We start from the raw sequence: 17,400 nt of genomic DNA on the forward strand, positions 1-17,400 counted from the left end.
CAAAGAGTCAATATGTCAGTATGTTCAATTCCTTGCCGTCTACTTTTACACTTAACTTCTTCATAAAGCAATCTTTTTCGATTACCTGCTCCACCCTGACTCATTCCGATTACCTACTCCACCCTGACTCATTCCCATTACCTGTTCCACCCTGACTCATTCCGATTACCTGCTCCACCCTGACTCATTCCCATTACCTGCTCTGTCATAACCATTTTTCCCACCAAACCACTCATCCTGTCACTCTCTTTAAGTTAGCCAATCAGAATTGGTTTCGCCTGTGCAGTCTAACCCTAGCCAATAGGGGGACGACACAGCAGCAGGGGCCACATGCATCAGGGATAAGAACCCCTTTCCCTCCCTTGTCCAAGTGTGCGCTCACCACTGCTCCATCTGTAAGGGTGCACCCTTCTATAGAAGAATCTTGCCTTACTGAGAATTAAAAAGAGAATTTTATATTTGAGTGCTATTTCTTTTGTGGCACCGAAACTTTATATATAACAGGGCAGAAGGGAGGGAAGGTTTCTATGCAGGGAAAGCATCATGTTTGTAACTGGTCAAAAAGTTCAGAAGCTACTCTTAGATACACAGAGAAATTGTAATTTCTTCATTTTGCCTATAACTATTATGGCTTTTCCCCAAGCCCATGCCCACTGACTGGAACAAAAATAAAGCTCAGTTAAATTCAATAAATCTCTAAGTCCTTTCAGATAGGGTTCAGTCTGTCTTGGATAAAAGTGTTTGCTCCATTTCTCAGGTGGCATCCCCCCTCAGAAAGGGTCTCACTCTGTCACCCAGGCTAGAATGCAGTGGTGCTATCACAGCTCACTGCAGCCTCGAACTCCCAGGCCCAAGCAATCCTCCCACCTCAGCCTCCTGAATAGCTGGGGTTACAGATGTATGTGACCATGCTTGACTAACTTTTTAAAATAAGCTTCTGTAGAGACAGGGTCTTGCTATATTGCCCAGCCTGGCCTCCAACTCCTAGGCTCAAGTAATCCTCCTGCCTCATCCTTTCAAAGTGCTGGGATTATAGGCATGAACCACCATGCCTGCCCCTCCTCCTTCTTATAAGACCTTGTGTCAGGGAGAAAAGAGAGGGTCCTTGGGCATGGTGGCTCTCTAGTTTTCGGGGCCATATACTTTTGTCTGCCTAGCCTCTAGGTGCCCTACTGGGCTCCCAGGCCATACTCTGCCTCCAGGGAGCTTGTGGTCTGTTCCTCTCATGCAGACAGGGCTTCCTGTGGCTCCTCCTGCAGATTTGCTCAGTTTGCTCCAGTTGGAGCTGAGAATACTCCGAGGTCTGCCTGTGACTCCCATTTAGACACAGCAGAGCCGGCTCAGGGGATCTGCTCAGTGCCTCACTGTACATCCCCCTTAACTTCTGAAAAACCCCCTCTAGAAACTCTCCAGCTAGATTAGCAACTACTTTCAGGTTTCTGGAAACTAAAGCTAAGGGTTTGGGGGAAGCTAACTTGAGTCTTTCCCCTACTGATCACTCTGCCCCTACAGGTTAGCAATGATGTGGCTCACCCCAGACAGGAATGCGGCAGATTCTGAGTGGCTTCCTCAGGAATGCCGAGTGAGAGCGGTAGAAAGCGTGAGGGTGACATGGTTTGGTTCTGCATCCCCACCCAAATGTCATATCAAATTGTAATTTCCAATGTTGGGGGAGGGACCTGGTGGGAGATGATTGGTTCATGGGGCAGACTTCCCCTTGCTGTTGTCGTGATAATGAGTTCTCATGAGGTGTACTTGTTTAAAAGTGTGTAGCCCTTCCCCCTTCACACTCTCTCTCCTGCCACCATGGTAAGATGTGCCGGCTTCGTCTTTGCCCTCCTGCCATGATTGTAAGTTTCCCGAAGCCTCCCCAGCCATGCCTTGTGCACAGCTTGTGGAACTGTGAGTCAATTAAATCTCTTTTCTTTATAAGTTACCCAGTCTCAGGTAGTTCGTTATAGCAGTGTGAGAACGGACTAATACAGAAGGTAAGAGCTCCTTCCTGCCCTCGTCATCTTTTTAAAAGCTCATCTCCTACACTCCAGCCTGGGCGACAGAGTGAAACTCTGTTTCAAAAAAAAGAAAAAACTCATCTCACTGCCCTGCCTCACCTTGTTTCATCTTTCCACAACGACCCTAGAATTGGAAAAGATTTCTCCCTTCTTTCTATCCTCACTTATGAAAAACCCTATGGTGTATCCCTGAAAACTCACTCTCCATATGCTAAAGAGAAGGTAAAGCAATGTAGACAGACTTTCCTCAGGAGATAGGCTTTCCTCAAGAGATAGCCTTGCTATAAATTCCTATTTTTGAATGCTAAAAACTGTTACCTCAGTCTTTTTTTTTTTTTTTTTTTTTGCAATTTGCATTTCTTCTAGAATAAATGTTAATATTTTCCCACTGCCAAACAGAGTGATGCCTCAGGCACACTGGGGTGAAGATCATGTTATCAGGCAGGAAAAAAAGAAAAAGCACATCAATAAATTTCAAAGTACTTTCCAAGTTACAAGTGTAAGAGCTCTGACTGGGAAAGATTACGGCACATTTAAGGTAGTGAAAGACCCCGACCTGACTAATAGGTAACGGGAAGAGAGGGCACCTAATTAGCGCCAGGAGATATAAAGAAGTTATTACTCATTACTTGCTTACTGTGTGCCACCACGGAGGATCAGAAGGAAAAGCTCTCCCCAAGGGATGGGGATACTGAACAAGGTAGTGGCAGAATCAGATGTGTTTCTTGAAAGGATCCCCCATGTGGAGAAAGGAATGGAAGGAAGGGAAGGAGATTAGGATGCAGCGAGTTCAGTAAAGTATAACTGCAGGAGCCCAGGCAAGAGATGAGGGCTAGAACCAGGGCAGGAGCAGTAAAGATGGAATCTGGGGATATCTGACAGAGAGACAAGTTTTGTGACTAAGTTGTATAAGTGGGAGGTGAAAACAAGGGAAGACTCGAGGATGAGCTTAAGATTTTCATCTTGCGCAACGAGTAGATGCAGACGACTTTCCAAGACAAGAAACTCTTTATATGTAGCAGATTTCTAGGGACAGATGAGGTGGTACAGCTCCATTTTGGACATTCTGAGTATGAGGTGCCTGATGGTCATCTAAGATCTTCAGTACCCGATAATGAGCTGATAGTACAATTATGAAGTGGCAGATTCAAATAAAATTGATTCTAAAATCCTTTACTCCCAGCTGTAGCTTTCTCTGAAAATTTGATTTAAAAATAAAATGAGGACATTGATTTTCAGTTTGATTCTGCAAGTTGTGGTTTACCACATCTTGTTCTTTCTGCCCTCAAGAAATTTCAATATAAACTTACACCCCTACCATCCTCAGGTTTTAATTCATACAACAACCTACTAATCACCATAGGCAAACTGAATCCATGTCCTCTTACTGTGGAGAATAGAAATATTATAAGTACTACCTTATATGTAATTAATAATATTTTGGTGTCAGACACCAGGAATGCATTTCGTAAGCAACTGGCCCTCTTTTCTAATTATTGCTGAAAATCTACAAATCAAATAATGTAAGACCAAAGCTCTCATTTTGTTAACTACTCCAATTTATGATGTTTTAAAAAGGTATCATATAAAGGCCGGGTACAGTGGCTCACGCCTGTAATCCCAGTACTTTGGGAGGCCGAGGCGGGTGGACCACGAGGACAGGAGATCAAGACCATCCTGGCTAGCACAGTGAAACCCCGTCTCTGTTATGAAATACAAAAAATTAGCCGAGCGAGGTGGCAGGCACCTGTAGTCCCAGCTACTTGGTAGGCTGAGGCAGGAGAATGGTGTGAACCCGGGAGGTGGAGCTTGCAGTGAGCCGAGATTGCGCCACTGCACTCCAGCCTGGGAGACAGAGGCGAGACTCCATCTCAAAACAACAACAACAACAACAAAATCATATAAAAGGTTGCCTTATTTATTATCTAAGTATACGTTTTTAATCTAGTTTGTTTTGGAGGAAATCATGGGAATTTACATTTCTCAAAGCTTCTGGTTTACTAAATTTTTCTTTAACAGCTAAAATGTTGTTTATTGATACTTGTTTTAACAATTTTCAATCTACGCTATGCTTACTGTATCGATTTTTTAGAGGAGGGGAATTGTGAGATTCCAAGTTAAATAGCAAGTTCTCCATTGAGTCTGTCTTAGAGTATAGCCAAAATGATTTTCTCGAGAGAATAATGGCCCCTCCTGTGGGGCAGTGAAGAATGAGTTGTAATTTCAAGCAGAAGCCCTTATTAGTACACTAACCCAGATAGATTGCTCAAGGCTCTGAATTCAACCAGAAACAAAGACTAGGCGCACCCCAGTTATTAATCAGGAATTCACAAATTCACTGCTGCTCAGTAGTTTTCAGATGCACAGGTGAGAAAAACAAAGCACATGCACATGCATGTTTGAGGATACACCATTCACCCATTCCTCTCTAGATGTTCTGAAATTCATTCCTGGGCTAAGCCAAAATACTTGGATATTAAAGAAATTTTAAAAATTAACCCATTAACTTGCTGAGCTTTAGTTTCCAAAATGCAAAATGAAAGAAGATTCACTCATTCAACTAACACTCAGTGGACTTCTATACTCAAAACATTAGGTCTACAAAATAGACTAAGACAGAGTCCCACTTCTCAAAGACCCTGTCTGTCCACCTATATTTCTAAGTATCTTTATCTATAAACACCAAATGTATAATTATAATTCTATATGATAAATGCAAACATGGAAGTATACACAGGTTACAGAAGCACAAGGAGGGATACCTTACCCAACTACAGTGCAAAAGGGAAAGAGAATAATGACTGAAGGATACTGAGACATCTTCAGGATTACTGTCATCCACTCTCACAAGAAAGTTTAGTAAATATGGAAATTTATTTATTTATTATCTCACATAACAAAAGGTCCAGAGATAAGGCAGCCTCCAAAGTTGACTGACTTAATGGCTCAATTATGTTATCAAACACCCCCATTCTTCCCCTCTCTCAGCTCTGCCTTTCTCAGAGTTGGCTTTCTGCTCAGGACACAGCATCTTAGTCACAGGTAACTGTAGCAGTTTCCAGCATCACTATATGACATGCAAGGGTCCTGAGGAAGAAAGAGACCATCTTTTCCTCTTTCTCCTTAGGAGGGAGGAAATACTCCCAGATGATAATGAAAATTTCCCCTCACATCTCAAAATCCTGGATTTGGATATATGGCCATTTGCAAAGCAATCACTAGTAAGAGCCATGCGATTGTCATTATAGGCTTACAGTAATCATTTGAGATGCTGTTTTAGAGAATCAACTACGCATGTTACTACACTGGTGTTATATGAGCACAAACTAGCTGACTTGAAAGAAGTCACCCTTTATTCTGGGAATCTCTCATTTGCCAAATTATCTCTGCACTTCTTACCTCAATAAGATATTACTAATTTTTCCTCTATTTGCAATACCTAGACAGGAAGGTCATTTGAAAAAGATCAAATCATACCATACTAGTTCATCATGCAGTTAAAACTTATGCAGTTTAAACAAAACTTACCAAAATCTACTAGTTTCACTCCACCTTCAGTGGTCAATAGAATGTTATTTCCTTTCACATCTCTGTGGATAGTTTTGTTGTTATGCAAATGCTGAAGTCCCTAGACGATGAGAAGTATATAATGACTCTTAACAAGAGCATCAAACAACAAAAATTTTCAGATGATGTACTTGTACAAAATCAATAGGAAACACATAATAAAATTAACATTCAGACACTCAAATGTTTCACATTGAGTTAGTCACATCAAAGAACATAATTTCCAGTTTGAATCATATAAAAATTCACAAAATCAAAGCATGCTCCTTACTTCTTAGCAAATATCATATTACAAATGTGTGAGTTTCAATGGAAGAAACTATTTCACATACTTATTTAAGGTAATGGCCAAAAAACCCTATTAGTTTTCTACCTTCATCACTATTTCAGTCTCAGAAATACACTTAAGAGGTCAGAATTCAGGATCCTGTTGGTACAATGAGAGTAGATTTGTAGTGGAAAAAAAGAATTAGCTATGCTGAACATGTAAGATTTTGCATATATTCTTGCATCAATAAATACTAATGTAGTATAACTAGTGACATTTTTCTAAAAATAGGATCTACATTTTTTTTTTAACTGGAACTGCTTCATAATTAATGCACAAACAATTTAAATTGCCTTACCATTAGTGCTTCACGTAAAATATAGGCAATTAGAGGCTCACTCATTCTTTCACCCCTCTTCAGAAATCCTTTCACAAGGTCAGTCACTGATCCTCCATTGCACAGCTAAACAAGAATATTTTAAGATGGCTATTAAAATACATGTGACATTTTATGTTCCTTCTTGAAAAGGTTTTCCAAAACATTTTTAAAAGTGTTCCAATGTTCTGTTTCAAATGATTAATGCCATTATCTTTATGGTTTCATAAATAAAATGAATATATAAACTTGTACTTGTGTAAAATTAATTCCTAGAACACAATTTTCACATGAATTAATTTTTAGAAGATAATTTGGAGACACACTGAGCTTGATTTTCAAATTCAAGGATAAGAATTATGATTCTACAAATCATTCTCAGATTTTAGGATCTAGGGCTTAAGAGCATTATTGATTTCTGATAGTGTAATCAATAATGCAATAGATTGTCATCTCAAAACACAGTTATATATTATTTTGTATGTACATTAATTTAAAAATTTGAAAAAATTTCAGGATACATTATTATTACAGTAAGTATTACAAATAATATCTTAGAAAATTATCTAGAACATCATGTACCCATACGTACTTTAGTATCCTCCTTCCCCTCCTCACCCCCAAAACAGGGAGAACGCCCATAGAAAAACAAGAGGAAGGAACATGGTAGGGGAGTTTTCCACATCTCAGTTCTCCAAAGTTAGGTAACATTAAATCCCACAGAAAACTTTCTAAAGAGCTGTATGTTTGCAGAACAGAGAAACACTGATATTAGCAGCAAATATTAATAGAAAAGGGAAGATAACTGGATGAATGGCCCTGGAACAAGAGAACGTCCCAGTGAAGCAGTGACCCCGCAAATCCTTGATCCTCCAATCCCTAATACTTCAGCCTTTGCCTTCAGCCTTGCCAAACATCCCATGGCTCCTTTCTGTCTGTGGTTTCCCCGCCATCACCCTGATGTACTGGGCCTCCTCCTTTCTCACCTGCTTGGGAACTAAAGAAACCATCATTTCGCTGACTCTCTTCTAACCCAAGTCAGAAAGTGAAAGCAAATTGAAAAACTGAATAAATTTTCTCATGCAATTTTTCTAATGTGGTGATTAGATTTTATTGGAGGCCTGAACACTTTTGGTACATTGTGGACTAGATAATAATAGTTAAGATGAATTGCATACTTACTTTGTGCCAGACACATTTCTAATCAGTTTACATGATTTATCCTAAACCTCACCACAGTCTGAAGTAGGTAGTATCATCTTCATGTTAAAGATGAAAAAACTGAGGCATATTTATAATTGGTGTTTTTCTTCATTCAAAGAAAACTTCTTTCAGGTTATACAGGAGTATGTGCAGCCTAGCACTCCAAGATTTGCATTTTTCTTATGTATCAGGAAGGGTAATACCCTTTTAGCTGCATAAACAAAAGAGTGTTGCTGCCCTGGAAGCAGAATAAAAGGTCAGACTGGCTCCACTGTGGCCTAGTTCTACTGGCTCACAAAAGTACTCATAATTTATTGAAAAGAAATTGTATCTTTTAAACTGCAAGCTGCTTATTAAAAAAAAAAAAGTCCAAAAAACTAAGTTTGGCTGGGTGCAGTGGCTCACATCTGTAATCTAGCCCTTTAGCAGGCCAAGGTGAAAGGATCACTTGAGGCTAGGAGTTAGAGACCAGCCTGGGCAACACAGGAAGACCCCTGTCTCTAAAATAATTTTTTATAAAAATTAGCCAGGCATAGTGGCACATAGCTGAGGTTCAGCTATTTGGTAGGCTGAGGCAGGATTGCACAAGCCTATGAGTTCAAGACTGGAGTGAGCTACTGCACCCATCTAGGTGACAGAGTGAGACACTGTCTCTAAAAAAAGAGTAAAAAAAACCAACAAGTTTTAGCTTTTTAAACTTCTAGAAAGCACTGTAGGGAGACTAAATTTATCTTTCTATTTCTCTAAAGTCTGGCCTCTATTTGGCTGTACTTTCTGCAATTGACTATCATGTTAATACAAGAGTAAATATTTGGCTTCTTTGACTTAGCATAATGCATTTCAGATTCATCTATGTTGTTGCACATTCTTTTTCTAAATGCTGTTTTAATGTTTTTTCATTCCTTTTTTTTTAATGCTGAGTATTCTACTGAATGGATGAACCACTGTTTATTCATTTATAAAACTGAAAGGCATTTGAATTGTTTTTGGCAATTATAAGTGAAACTGCTATGAACATTCACGTGCAGATTTTGATGTGAATATAAGTTTTCATTTCTCTTGGGTAAATATAAAGAGAGGAAACTGCTGAATCCTATGGGTTACATATTTAACTGTCTGCATCAGCCAGACTTTCCCATGGCGGCTATGGTTATACCATCTGCAGCCCCTCTAGCAGTGTATCAGAGTTCTAGTTGTTCCGTATCTTCATCAGCACTTGACATTGTGAGGTGTTTTGTTAAAGCCATTCTATTTTTTTATTTATTTTACTTATTTTATTTTTATTTAAATTTTTTAAAATTTCAATAGGTTTTTAGGGAACAGGTAGTGTTTGGTCACATGAATAAGTTCTTTGGTGGTGATTTCTGAGATTTTGGTGTGCCCATCACCCGAGCTGTGTACACTGTACCCAATGTGCTGTCTTTTATCCCTCATCACCCACCCACACTTTCCCCCAAGTCCCCAATGTCCAGTGTATCATTCTTATGCCTTTGTGTCCTCATAGCTTAGCTCCACATATGAGTGAGAACACATGATGTTTGGTTTTCCATTCCTGAGTTACTTCACTTAGAATAACGTAGAATAATCATCTCCAATTCCATCCAGGTTGCTGTGAATGCCATTATTTCATTCCTTTTTATGGCTGAGTACTATTCGATCATATATATACACACACATATATATGTGTATATATATATCACATTTTCTTTATCCACCTCTTCATTGGTGGGCATTTGGGCTGGTTCCATGTTTTTGCAATTGCAAATTGTGCTGCTAATGAACATGTGTGTACAAGTATCTTCTTCATATAATGATTTCTTTTCCTCTGGGTAGATACCTAGTAGTGGGATTGCTGGATCAAATGGTAGATTTACTTTTAGTTCTTTAAGGAATCTCTACACTGTTTTCCATAGTGGTTCCATAGTGGTGTTGATGGGAGTGTAAAAGTGTTCCCTTTTCACTGCTTCCACGCAAACATCTATTATTTTTTAAGTTTTTGATTACGGCCATTCTTGAAGGAGTGAGGTGGTTTCACACTGTGGTTTTGATTTGCATTTCTCTGATAATTAGTGATGTTGAGCATTTTTTCATATGCTTTTTGACCATTTATGTATCTTCTTTTGAGAATTGTCTGTTCACGTCTTTAGCCCACTTTTTGATGGGATTTTTTTTTTTCTTGCTGATTTGTTTGAGTTCTTTGTAGATCCTGGATATTAGTTCTTCGTCAGATATATAGATTTTGAAGATTTTCTCTCACTCTGTGGGTTGTCTGTTAACTCTACTGATTATTTATTTTGCTGTGCAGAAGCTTTTTAGTTTAATTAAGTTCCATCTATTTATCTTTGTTTTTGTTGCATTTGCTTTTGGGTTCTTGGTCATGAAGTCTTTGCCTAAGCCAATGTCTAAAAGGGTTTTTCCCATATTATTCTCTAGAATCTTTATGGATTCAAGTCTTAGATTTAAGTCTTTGATCCATCTTGAGTTGATTTTTGTGGAAGGTAAGAGATGAGAATCCAGTTTCATTCTTCCATATGTGGCTTGCCAATTATCCCAGCACCATTTGTTGAATAGAGTATCCCCTCCCCACTTCATGTTTTTGTTTGCTTTGTTGAAGATCAATTGGCTGTGGTATTTGGCTTTATTTCTAGGTTCTCTATTCTGTTCCATTGGTCTATGTGCCTGTTTTTATATCAGTACCATGCTGTTTTGGTGACTATGGCCTATAGTGTAGTTTGAAGTTGGGTAATGTGATGCCTCCAGATTTATTCTCTTTGCTTAGTCTTGCTTTGGCTATTTGGGCTCTTTTATGGTTCCATATGAATTTCACGATTGTTTTTTCTAGTTCTGTGAAGAATGACAGTGGTATTTTGATGGAAATTGCATTGAATTTGTGGATTGCTTTTGGCAGTATGGTCATTTTCACGATATTGATGCTACATATCCATGAGCATCGGTTGTGTTTCCACTTTTTTGTGTCATCTGTGATTTCTTTCAGTACTGTTTTGTAGTTTTCCTTGTAAGAGGTCTTTCACATCCTTGGTTGGATATATTCCTAAATAGCTTATTCATTTATTTTTGCAGCTATTGTGAAAGAGGTTGAGTTACTGATTTGATTCTCACCTTAGGTGTTGTTGGCATATAGCAGAGCCACTGATTTGTGTACATCAATTTTGTTTCCTGAAATTTTGCTGAATTCATTTACCAGTTGTAGGAGCTTTTCGGATGAGTCTTTAGGATTTTTCTAAGTATAAGATCATATCATCAGCAAAGAGTGACAGTTTGACTTCCTCTTTACTGATTTGAATGTTCTTTATTTCTTTCTCTTGACTGACTGCTCTGGCAAGGAATTCCAGTACTATGTTGAATAGAAGTGGTGAGAGTGGGCATCCTTGTCTTGTTCCAGTTCTCAGGGGGAATGCTTTCAACTTTACCCTGTTCAGTATAATGTTGGCTGTGGGTTTGTTGTTGATGGTCTTTATTACCTTAAGGTATTTCCTTTCTATGCCAATTTTCCTGAGGGATTTAATCATATAAGCGATGCTGGATTTTGTCAAATGCTTTTTCTGCATCTATTGAGATGATCATGTAATTATTATTTTTAATTCTGCTTATGTGGTGTGTCACATTTATTGACTCACATATGTTAAACTATCCCTGGATCCCTGGTATAAAACCTACTCGATCATGGTGAATTATTATTTTGATATGCTGTTGGATTCAGTTTGCTAGTATTTTGTTGAGGATTTTTGCATCTGTGTGCATCAGGGATATGTAGTTTTCTTCTGGTCTGCAGTTTTCTTTTTTTGTTATGTCCTACCCTAGTTTTGGTATTAGGATGATACTGGCTTCATAGAATGATTTAGGGAGAATTCCCTCTTTCTCTATCTTTTGGAATAGTATCAATAGGATTGGTACCAATTCTTCTTTGAATGTCTGATAGAATTCAGCTGTGAATCTGTCTGATCCTGGACTTTTTTTGGTTGGCAATTTTTTTTTATTACCATTCCAATCTCACTGCTTGTTATTAGTCCGTCAGAGATTCTATATCTTCCTGGTTTAATCTACGAGGGTTATATTTCCAGGAATTTATCCATCTTCTCTAGATTTTCCGGTTTATGTGCTCAAAGGTGTTCATAGTATCCTTGAATAATCTTTTGTATTTCTCTGGTATCAGTTGTAATATCTCCCATTTCGTTTTCAATTGAGCTTATTTGTATCTTCTGTCTTCTTTTCTTGGTTAATCTTTGTCTAACCAGCTTTTTATTTCATTTGTCTGTTGTATTTTTTGTTTGTTTCAGTTCCATTTAGTTCTATTCTAATCTTCATTATTTCTTTTCTTCTGCTGGGTTTGGGTTTGGATTGTTTTCGTTTCTCCAGTTCTGCGAGGTGTGACTTTAGATTGTATATATTTGTGCTCTTTCAGAATTTTTTTTTTTTTTTTTTTTTTTTTTTGAGACGGAGCCTTGCTTTGTCACTCAGGCTGGAGTGCAGTGGCGTGATCTCAGCTCACTGCAACCTCTGTCTCTGGGGTTCAAGCAATTCTCCTGCCTCAGTCTCCCAAGTAGCTGGGACTACAGGCACACACCGTCACGCCCAGCTAATTTTTTGAATTTTAGTAGAAACGTGGTTTCACCGTTTTGCCCAGGCTGGCTGCAAACTCCTGAGCTCAGGCAATCTGCCTGCCTCCGCTTCCCAAAGTGCTGGGATTACAGGCGTGAGCCACCAAGCCCAGCCTCAGACTTTCTGATATAGGGATTTAATGCTATGAACTTTCCTCTTAGCACTGCTTTTGCTGTATCCCAGAGTTTTTGATAGGCTGTGTCACTATTATTTTTCAGTTCAAAGAATTTTTTAATTTCCATCTTGATTTCATTGTTGACCAGTGATCATTTAGGAGCAGGTTATTTAATTTCCATGTATTTGGATGATTTTGAGGGTTCCTTTTGGAGTGGATTTCCAATTTTATTCCACTGTGGTCTTGATATGGCTTTAATGACTGGAGGAACACCAGGGTTTTGGTTTTGTGCTGATAGGACACAGACACATGTGGAGTGGTTTTAAGGAGCGAAAAGTTTAATGGGCAAGAAAGAGGAAGAGAACAGCTTCCCTGTACAGAGACAAGGGAAGGGGGGCTTGGAACAAAAAGAAACCCTGTGTGAGGTAGAAAGGTAGTTTATTATATCGGGAGGCTGGAGGAGGTGGTGTCTGGTTTGCATAGGGCCCAGGGGATTGGTTTGACTAGGTGTGTTATTTACGTAGCCTGCGAAAAACCTGGCCCCTTTACCTTAAGTTTATGTGAGTTCTTATGTGTTAGGTGAGCCTTCTGAAGACAGTAGAAACTTGGTTGGTAAATTCTTATCCATTCTGTCACTCTGTATCATTTAAGTGGAGTATTTAGGCCATTTACATTCCATGCTAGTACTGAGATGTGAGGTACTATTCTATTCATCATGCTATTTGTTGCCTGAATACCTTGATTCTTTTTCATTGTATTATTTTTATATAGGTTCTGTGAGATTTATGCTTTAAGGATATTCTATTTCATTGTATTTGGAGGATCTCTTTCAAGATTTAGAGCTCCTTTTACCAGTTCTTGTAGTGCTGGCCTGGTAGTGGTGAATTCTCTCAGCATTTGTCTGTCTGGAAAAGACCTTCTTTCCTTCATTTATGAAGCTTAGTTTCTCTGGATACAAAATTCTGGGCTGATAATTGTTTTGTTTAAGGAGTTAAAAATTGGACCTCAATCCCTTCAAGCTTGTAGGGTTTCTGCTGAGAAATCTGCTGTTAATCTGATATGTTTTCTTTTATAGGTTACCAGATGCTTTTGCCTCACAGCTCTTAACATTCTTTCCTTTGTCTTGACTTTAGATAACCTGATGACTATATGCCTAGGCAATGATGTTTTGTGATGAATTTCCCAGGTGTTCTTTGAGCTTCTTGTATTTGGATGTATTTGCTAGATCTTTAGCAAGGCTGGGAAGTTTTCCTCAATTATTCCCTCAAATATGTTTTCCAAACTTTTAGATTTCTCTTCTTCCTCAGGAACACCAATTATTCTTAGGTCTGGATATTTAACATAGTCCCAAATTTCTTGGAGGCTTTATTCACTTTTCAAAATTCATTTTTCTGGCTGAGCATGGTGGTTCACGCCTGTAATCCCAGCACTTTCGGAGGCCGAGGCAGGCAGATCACAAGGTCAGGAGATCAAGACCATCCCGGCTAACATGGTGAAACCCCGTCTCTACTAAAAATACAAACAAAAAATTAGCCAGGTGTGGTGGCGGGCAACTGTAGTCCCAGCTACTCGGGAGGCTGAGACAGGAGAATGGCGTGAACCCAGGAGGTGGAGCTTGCAGTGAGCCGAGATGGCGCCGCGGCACTCCAGCCTGGGTGACAGAGTAAGATTCCGTCTCAAAAAAAAAAAAAAAAATTCATTTTTCTTTGTCTTTGATTGATTGGATTAATTAAAAAGCCTTGTTTTCAAGCTCTGACGTTCTTTCTTCTGCTTGTTCAATTCTATTGCTGAGACTTTCATGTGAATTTTGCATTTCTCTAATTGCGTCCTTGATTTCCAGAGCTGTGATTGTTTTTTATTTATGTTATCTATTTAACATTTCACTGAAGAATTTTCCTTTCATATCCTGTATGTTTTTAATTTCTTTAAGTTAGACTTCACCTATCTTTGGTGCCTTCTTGATGAGCTTAAAATTTGACCTTCTGAATTCTTTTTCTGGCAATTCAGAGATTTCATCTTGGTTTGGGTTCACTGCTGGTTACTGGTATGCTCTTTTGGAGGTGATAAAGAATCTTGTTTTGTCATATTACTAGAATCGTTTTTCTGGTTCCTTCTCATTTGGGTAGTCTATGTCAGAGGGAAGATCTGGGATTTAGGGGCTGCTGTTCAGATTTTTTTGTCCCACAGGGTGCTCCCTTGATATTGTGTTCTCTCCATTTCACTAGGAATGGGGCTTTTTAAGATCCCAACTGTAGTTATTGGTTTTGCTCTTCTGTTTCCAGCCACCTAGTGGAGCCACCAGGCTCTGGGTTAGTACTGGGGAGTGTCTGCAAAGAGTCCTGTAATGTGATCCCTCTTCAGGTCTTGCAGCTGTGGATACCAATACCTGCACTGGTGGAGGTAGCAGGGGAGTGAAGTGGGTTTAGTGAAGGTCTTTGGTTGTGTTTTTGTTTAGTGCACTGGTTTTGTCTTGGTTGGCCTCCAGCCAGGAGGTGGTGCTTTCAATAGCACATCAGCTGCAATCCCATAGAAAGCATGCAAACTTGCTCTAGGGACACCTGGGTAGGTATTCAGGTTTCTCAGGTGGTGAGCAGGGCCACAGAGCTTCCAAGAGTTTTTGTCTTCCAAGACCTTTGTCTTTGGCTACCAGAGTGAGTAGAGAAAGACCACCAGGTGGGGGCAGGGATAGGTGTGTCTGAGCTCAGCCTCTCCTTGGGTGGGGCTCGCTGTGACTGCTGTGGGGGATGACGGTGTAGTTCCCAGTCCAGTGGAGTTATATTCCCAGGGAGATTATGTCTGCCTCTGCTGAGTCACACAGGTTACCAGCAAAGTGGGAGGTAAGCTGGCATGCACAGGCCTCACCCAGCTCCCACACAGCCTGCAGTCCTAAAGGCCAGTCTCACTCCCACCGTGCCCCACCAACAGCGTCTACTTCCAGCCAGCTGGTAACCAGGGCTGAGAGCTTGCCCCAGACTACGGGCCTCCCCATTGAGAAAGCAAAGCAAGCAGACTCACAGTTTTTTGGCATCTCAGGAAACCTGAAGAGGTGATCCAGTTTCTTCAAAATATCTCAGATTTCCCAGTATGTTCCTGTGGTAGGTAGTTCTTGGAGCAAAAGTTCATGATGTGAGTCTTTACACACTGCTCTGTCTGTCTTAGTAGGAGCTGCAAGTTAGTCTTGCCTCCTATCCACCATCTTAATCCTGTTAAAGCCATTCTAAATGGTAGCAGTATCTCATTGTGATTTTAGAGTAGATTTTCCTAATGACTAATAACATTGACCATCTTTTCATGTACTTATCTGCCATCTATATATTTTCTCTGGCGAAACATCCAAATTTTTGTTCATTTTTTCACTGCTTATTTACTTTCTCATTGTTGAATTTTAAGAGCTCTTTATATATTCTGGATATAAGTCCTTTATCATAATAGATGTTTTGGAAGTATTTTCTCCCACACTATGGCTTGCCCTTTTATTTTAAGTGTAGTTTGAAGAGCAGAAGCTCCAAATTGATCATTTAAAACAAATTTATAAAATGTGCTTTTTTATGTCTAAAATTTTTTTTTCCTAATTCAAAGTCACAAAGTTTTTCTCCTATAATTTTCTTAGGAACTTTATAGTTTTCAGTTTTACATACAGGTAGGTCTGTGATCCGTTTTGACTTAACTTTTGTATACAGTGTGATGTATGGTATGGTTGGTATATAGACGTCAAATTATTACAGTACACTTTTCTATTAGTGATAAGTGTCCAAGAAACAGGAGATACAACTTTGAATTGTGTTTAAAATCTAGTTGCAAACACCAAGAATGGGGAAACGTTAAATACATATTGCTGAGTGAAAGAAGGCAATCTCAAAAGGCTACATACTGTGTGATTCCAATTATATAACACTCTGGAAAAAGCAAAAGTGGAGATAATAAAAAGATTAGTAATTGCTAAGGGTTCAGGGGAGAGGGAGGGATGAATAGGTACAGCACAGACAATTTTTAGGGCAGTGAATCTACTCTATGTGATACTGCAATGATTGATATAGATCATCATACAGTTGTCAAAATCCATAAAATGTGTAACACTAGGGAACCCTAATGTAAACTATGGATTTTGGTTAACAATAATATATCATCCTTGGCTCAGTTATAACAAATGTACCACACTAGTGCAAGATCAAGTTTATGTAGCTCTTTACTTTCTGCTCAATTTTTCTGCAAAACTAAAACTGCTCAAAAAATAAAGTCTATCAATTTGTTTTAAAAATATAGTTGCCAACACCAAGAATATACAAAAAAGTCTTGAAATAATATGAAGCACACAAAATTAATCCAATTTCAATATAAATGAAGTCCCCCTAGAATGTATTCTCCAGAATGAAATCATTCTACTCATGACTGAATTTTATAACCAATACATTTTTACACAAGTGAGGTACTGACACATTTATATATAAATGTTTTCATAATGTAATACTTTTGATTAAGAAAATGGACTTTAGAAGAATCATAATTTATTCCTTTAAAATCAACAAGTATTTACTGAATTGTTACTATATGCAAAACACTGAGTAGGTGCTCAAGTGCATCAAAGATGACTAGGACCACTTCTGTTCTCAAGAGGCTTAAAATACAATCAGAATAGTGAAGGTTTTTTGTTGTTCTTATTGCTGTTTGTTTGTTTTGCCTGGAGGAGATTTTATAACCATTATGTGGGTTTTTTCTCTTTCTCTCTCTCTTTCTTTCCTTTCTTTCTTTCCCTTCCTTCCTTCCTTCCTTCCTTCCTTCCTTCCTTCCTTCCTTCCTTCCTTCCTTCCTTCCTTCCTTCCTTCCTTCCTTCCTTCCTTCCTTCCTTCCTTCCTTCCTTCCTTCCTTCCTTCCTTCCTTCCTTCCTTCCTTCCTTCCTTCCTTCCTTCCTTCCTTCCTTCCTTCCTTTCTTTCTTTCTTTCTTTCTTTGACAGAGTCTCTCTCTGTCTCTGGTGTGAGCCACCACGCCTGGCCTTTCCTTGTTTTTTGTTTGTTTGTTTTGCCTGGGGGAGATTTTATAACCAGCGGACACTTCACAATGCTTGAAAATATGTTTTATTGTCAAGGCTGTGAAACTGCTGTTGGCATCTAGAGGCCAGGAATGCTGCTAAACATACAACAGTGCACAGGAAAAGGCTCCACAACAAACATTTATCTAAGCCAAAATGTCAACAGTGCCAAGACTGAAAAAGCCCCTCATTAGAGGGAAAAACACAATGAC

At 39.0% G+C, this 17,400-nt stretch overlaps 1 protein-coding gene across 1 annotated transcript in view; it reads right to left on the reverse strand.

The window, feature by feature from the left end:
- The window catches only part of MYO3A (myosin IIIA), a 292,667-nt gene that overhangs the window by 227,861 nt on the left and 47,406 nt on the right, over nucleotides 1–17,400 (reverse strand). Inside the window, exons 5-6 of the mRNA XM_030940862.1 lie at nucleotides 6,206–6,310; nucleotides 5,541–5,640 (exon numbers count right to left, since the gene is read on the reverse strand). Coding sequence (XP_030796722.1) covers nucleotides 5,541–5,640; nucleotides 6,206–6,310 — 205 coding nt within the window. The remainder of the gene's footprint in view (nucleotides 1–5,540; nucleotides 5,641–6,205; nucleotides 6,311–17,400) is intronic.

This window comes from Rhinopithecus roxellana, chromosome 11 (assembly GCF_007565055.1).
Source record: "Rhinopithecus roxellana isolate Shanxi Qingling chromosome 11, ASM756505v1, whole genome shotgun sequence".
Classification (NCBI taxonomy): domain Eukaryota; kingdom Metazoa; phylum Chordata; class Mammalia; order Primates; family Cercopithecidae; genus Rhinopithecus; species Rhinopithecus roxellana.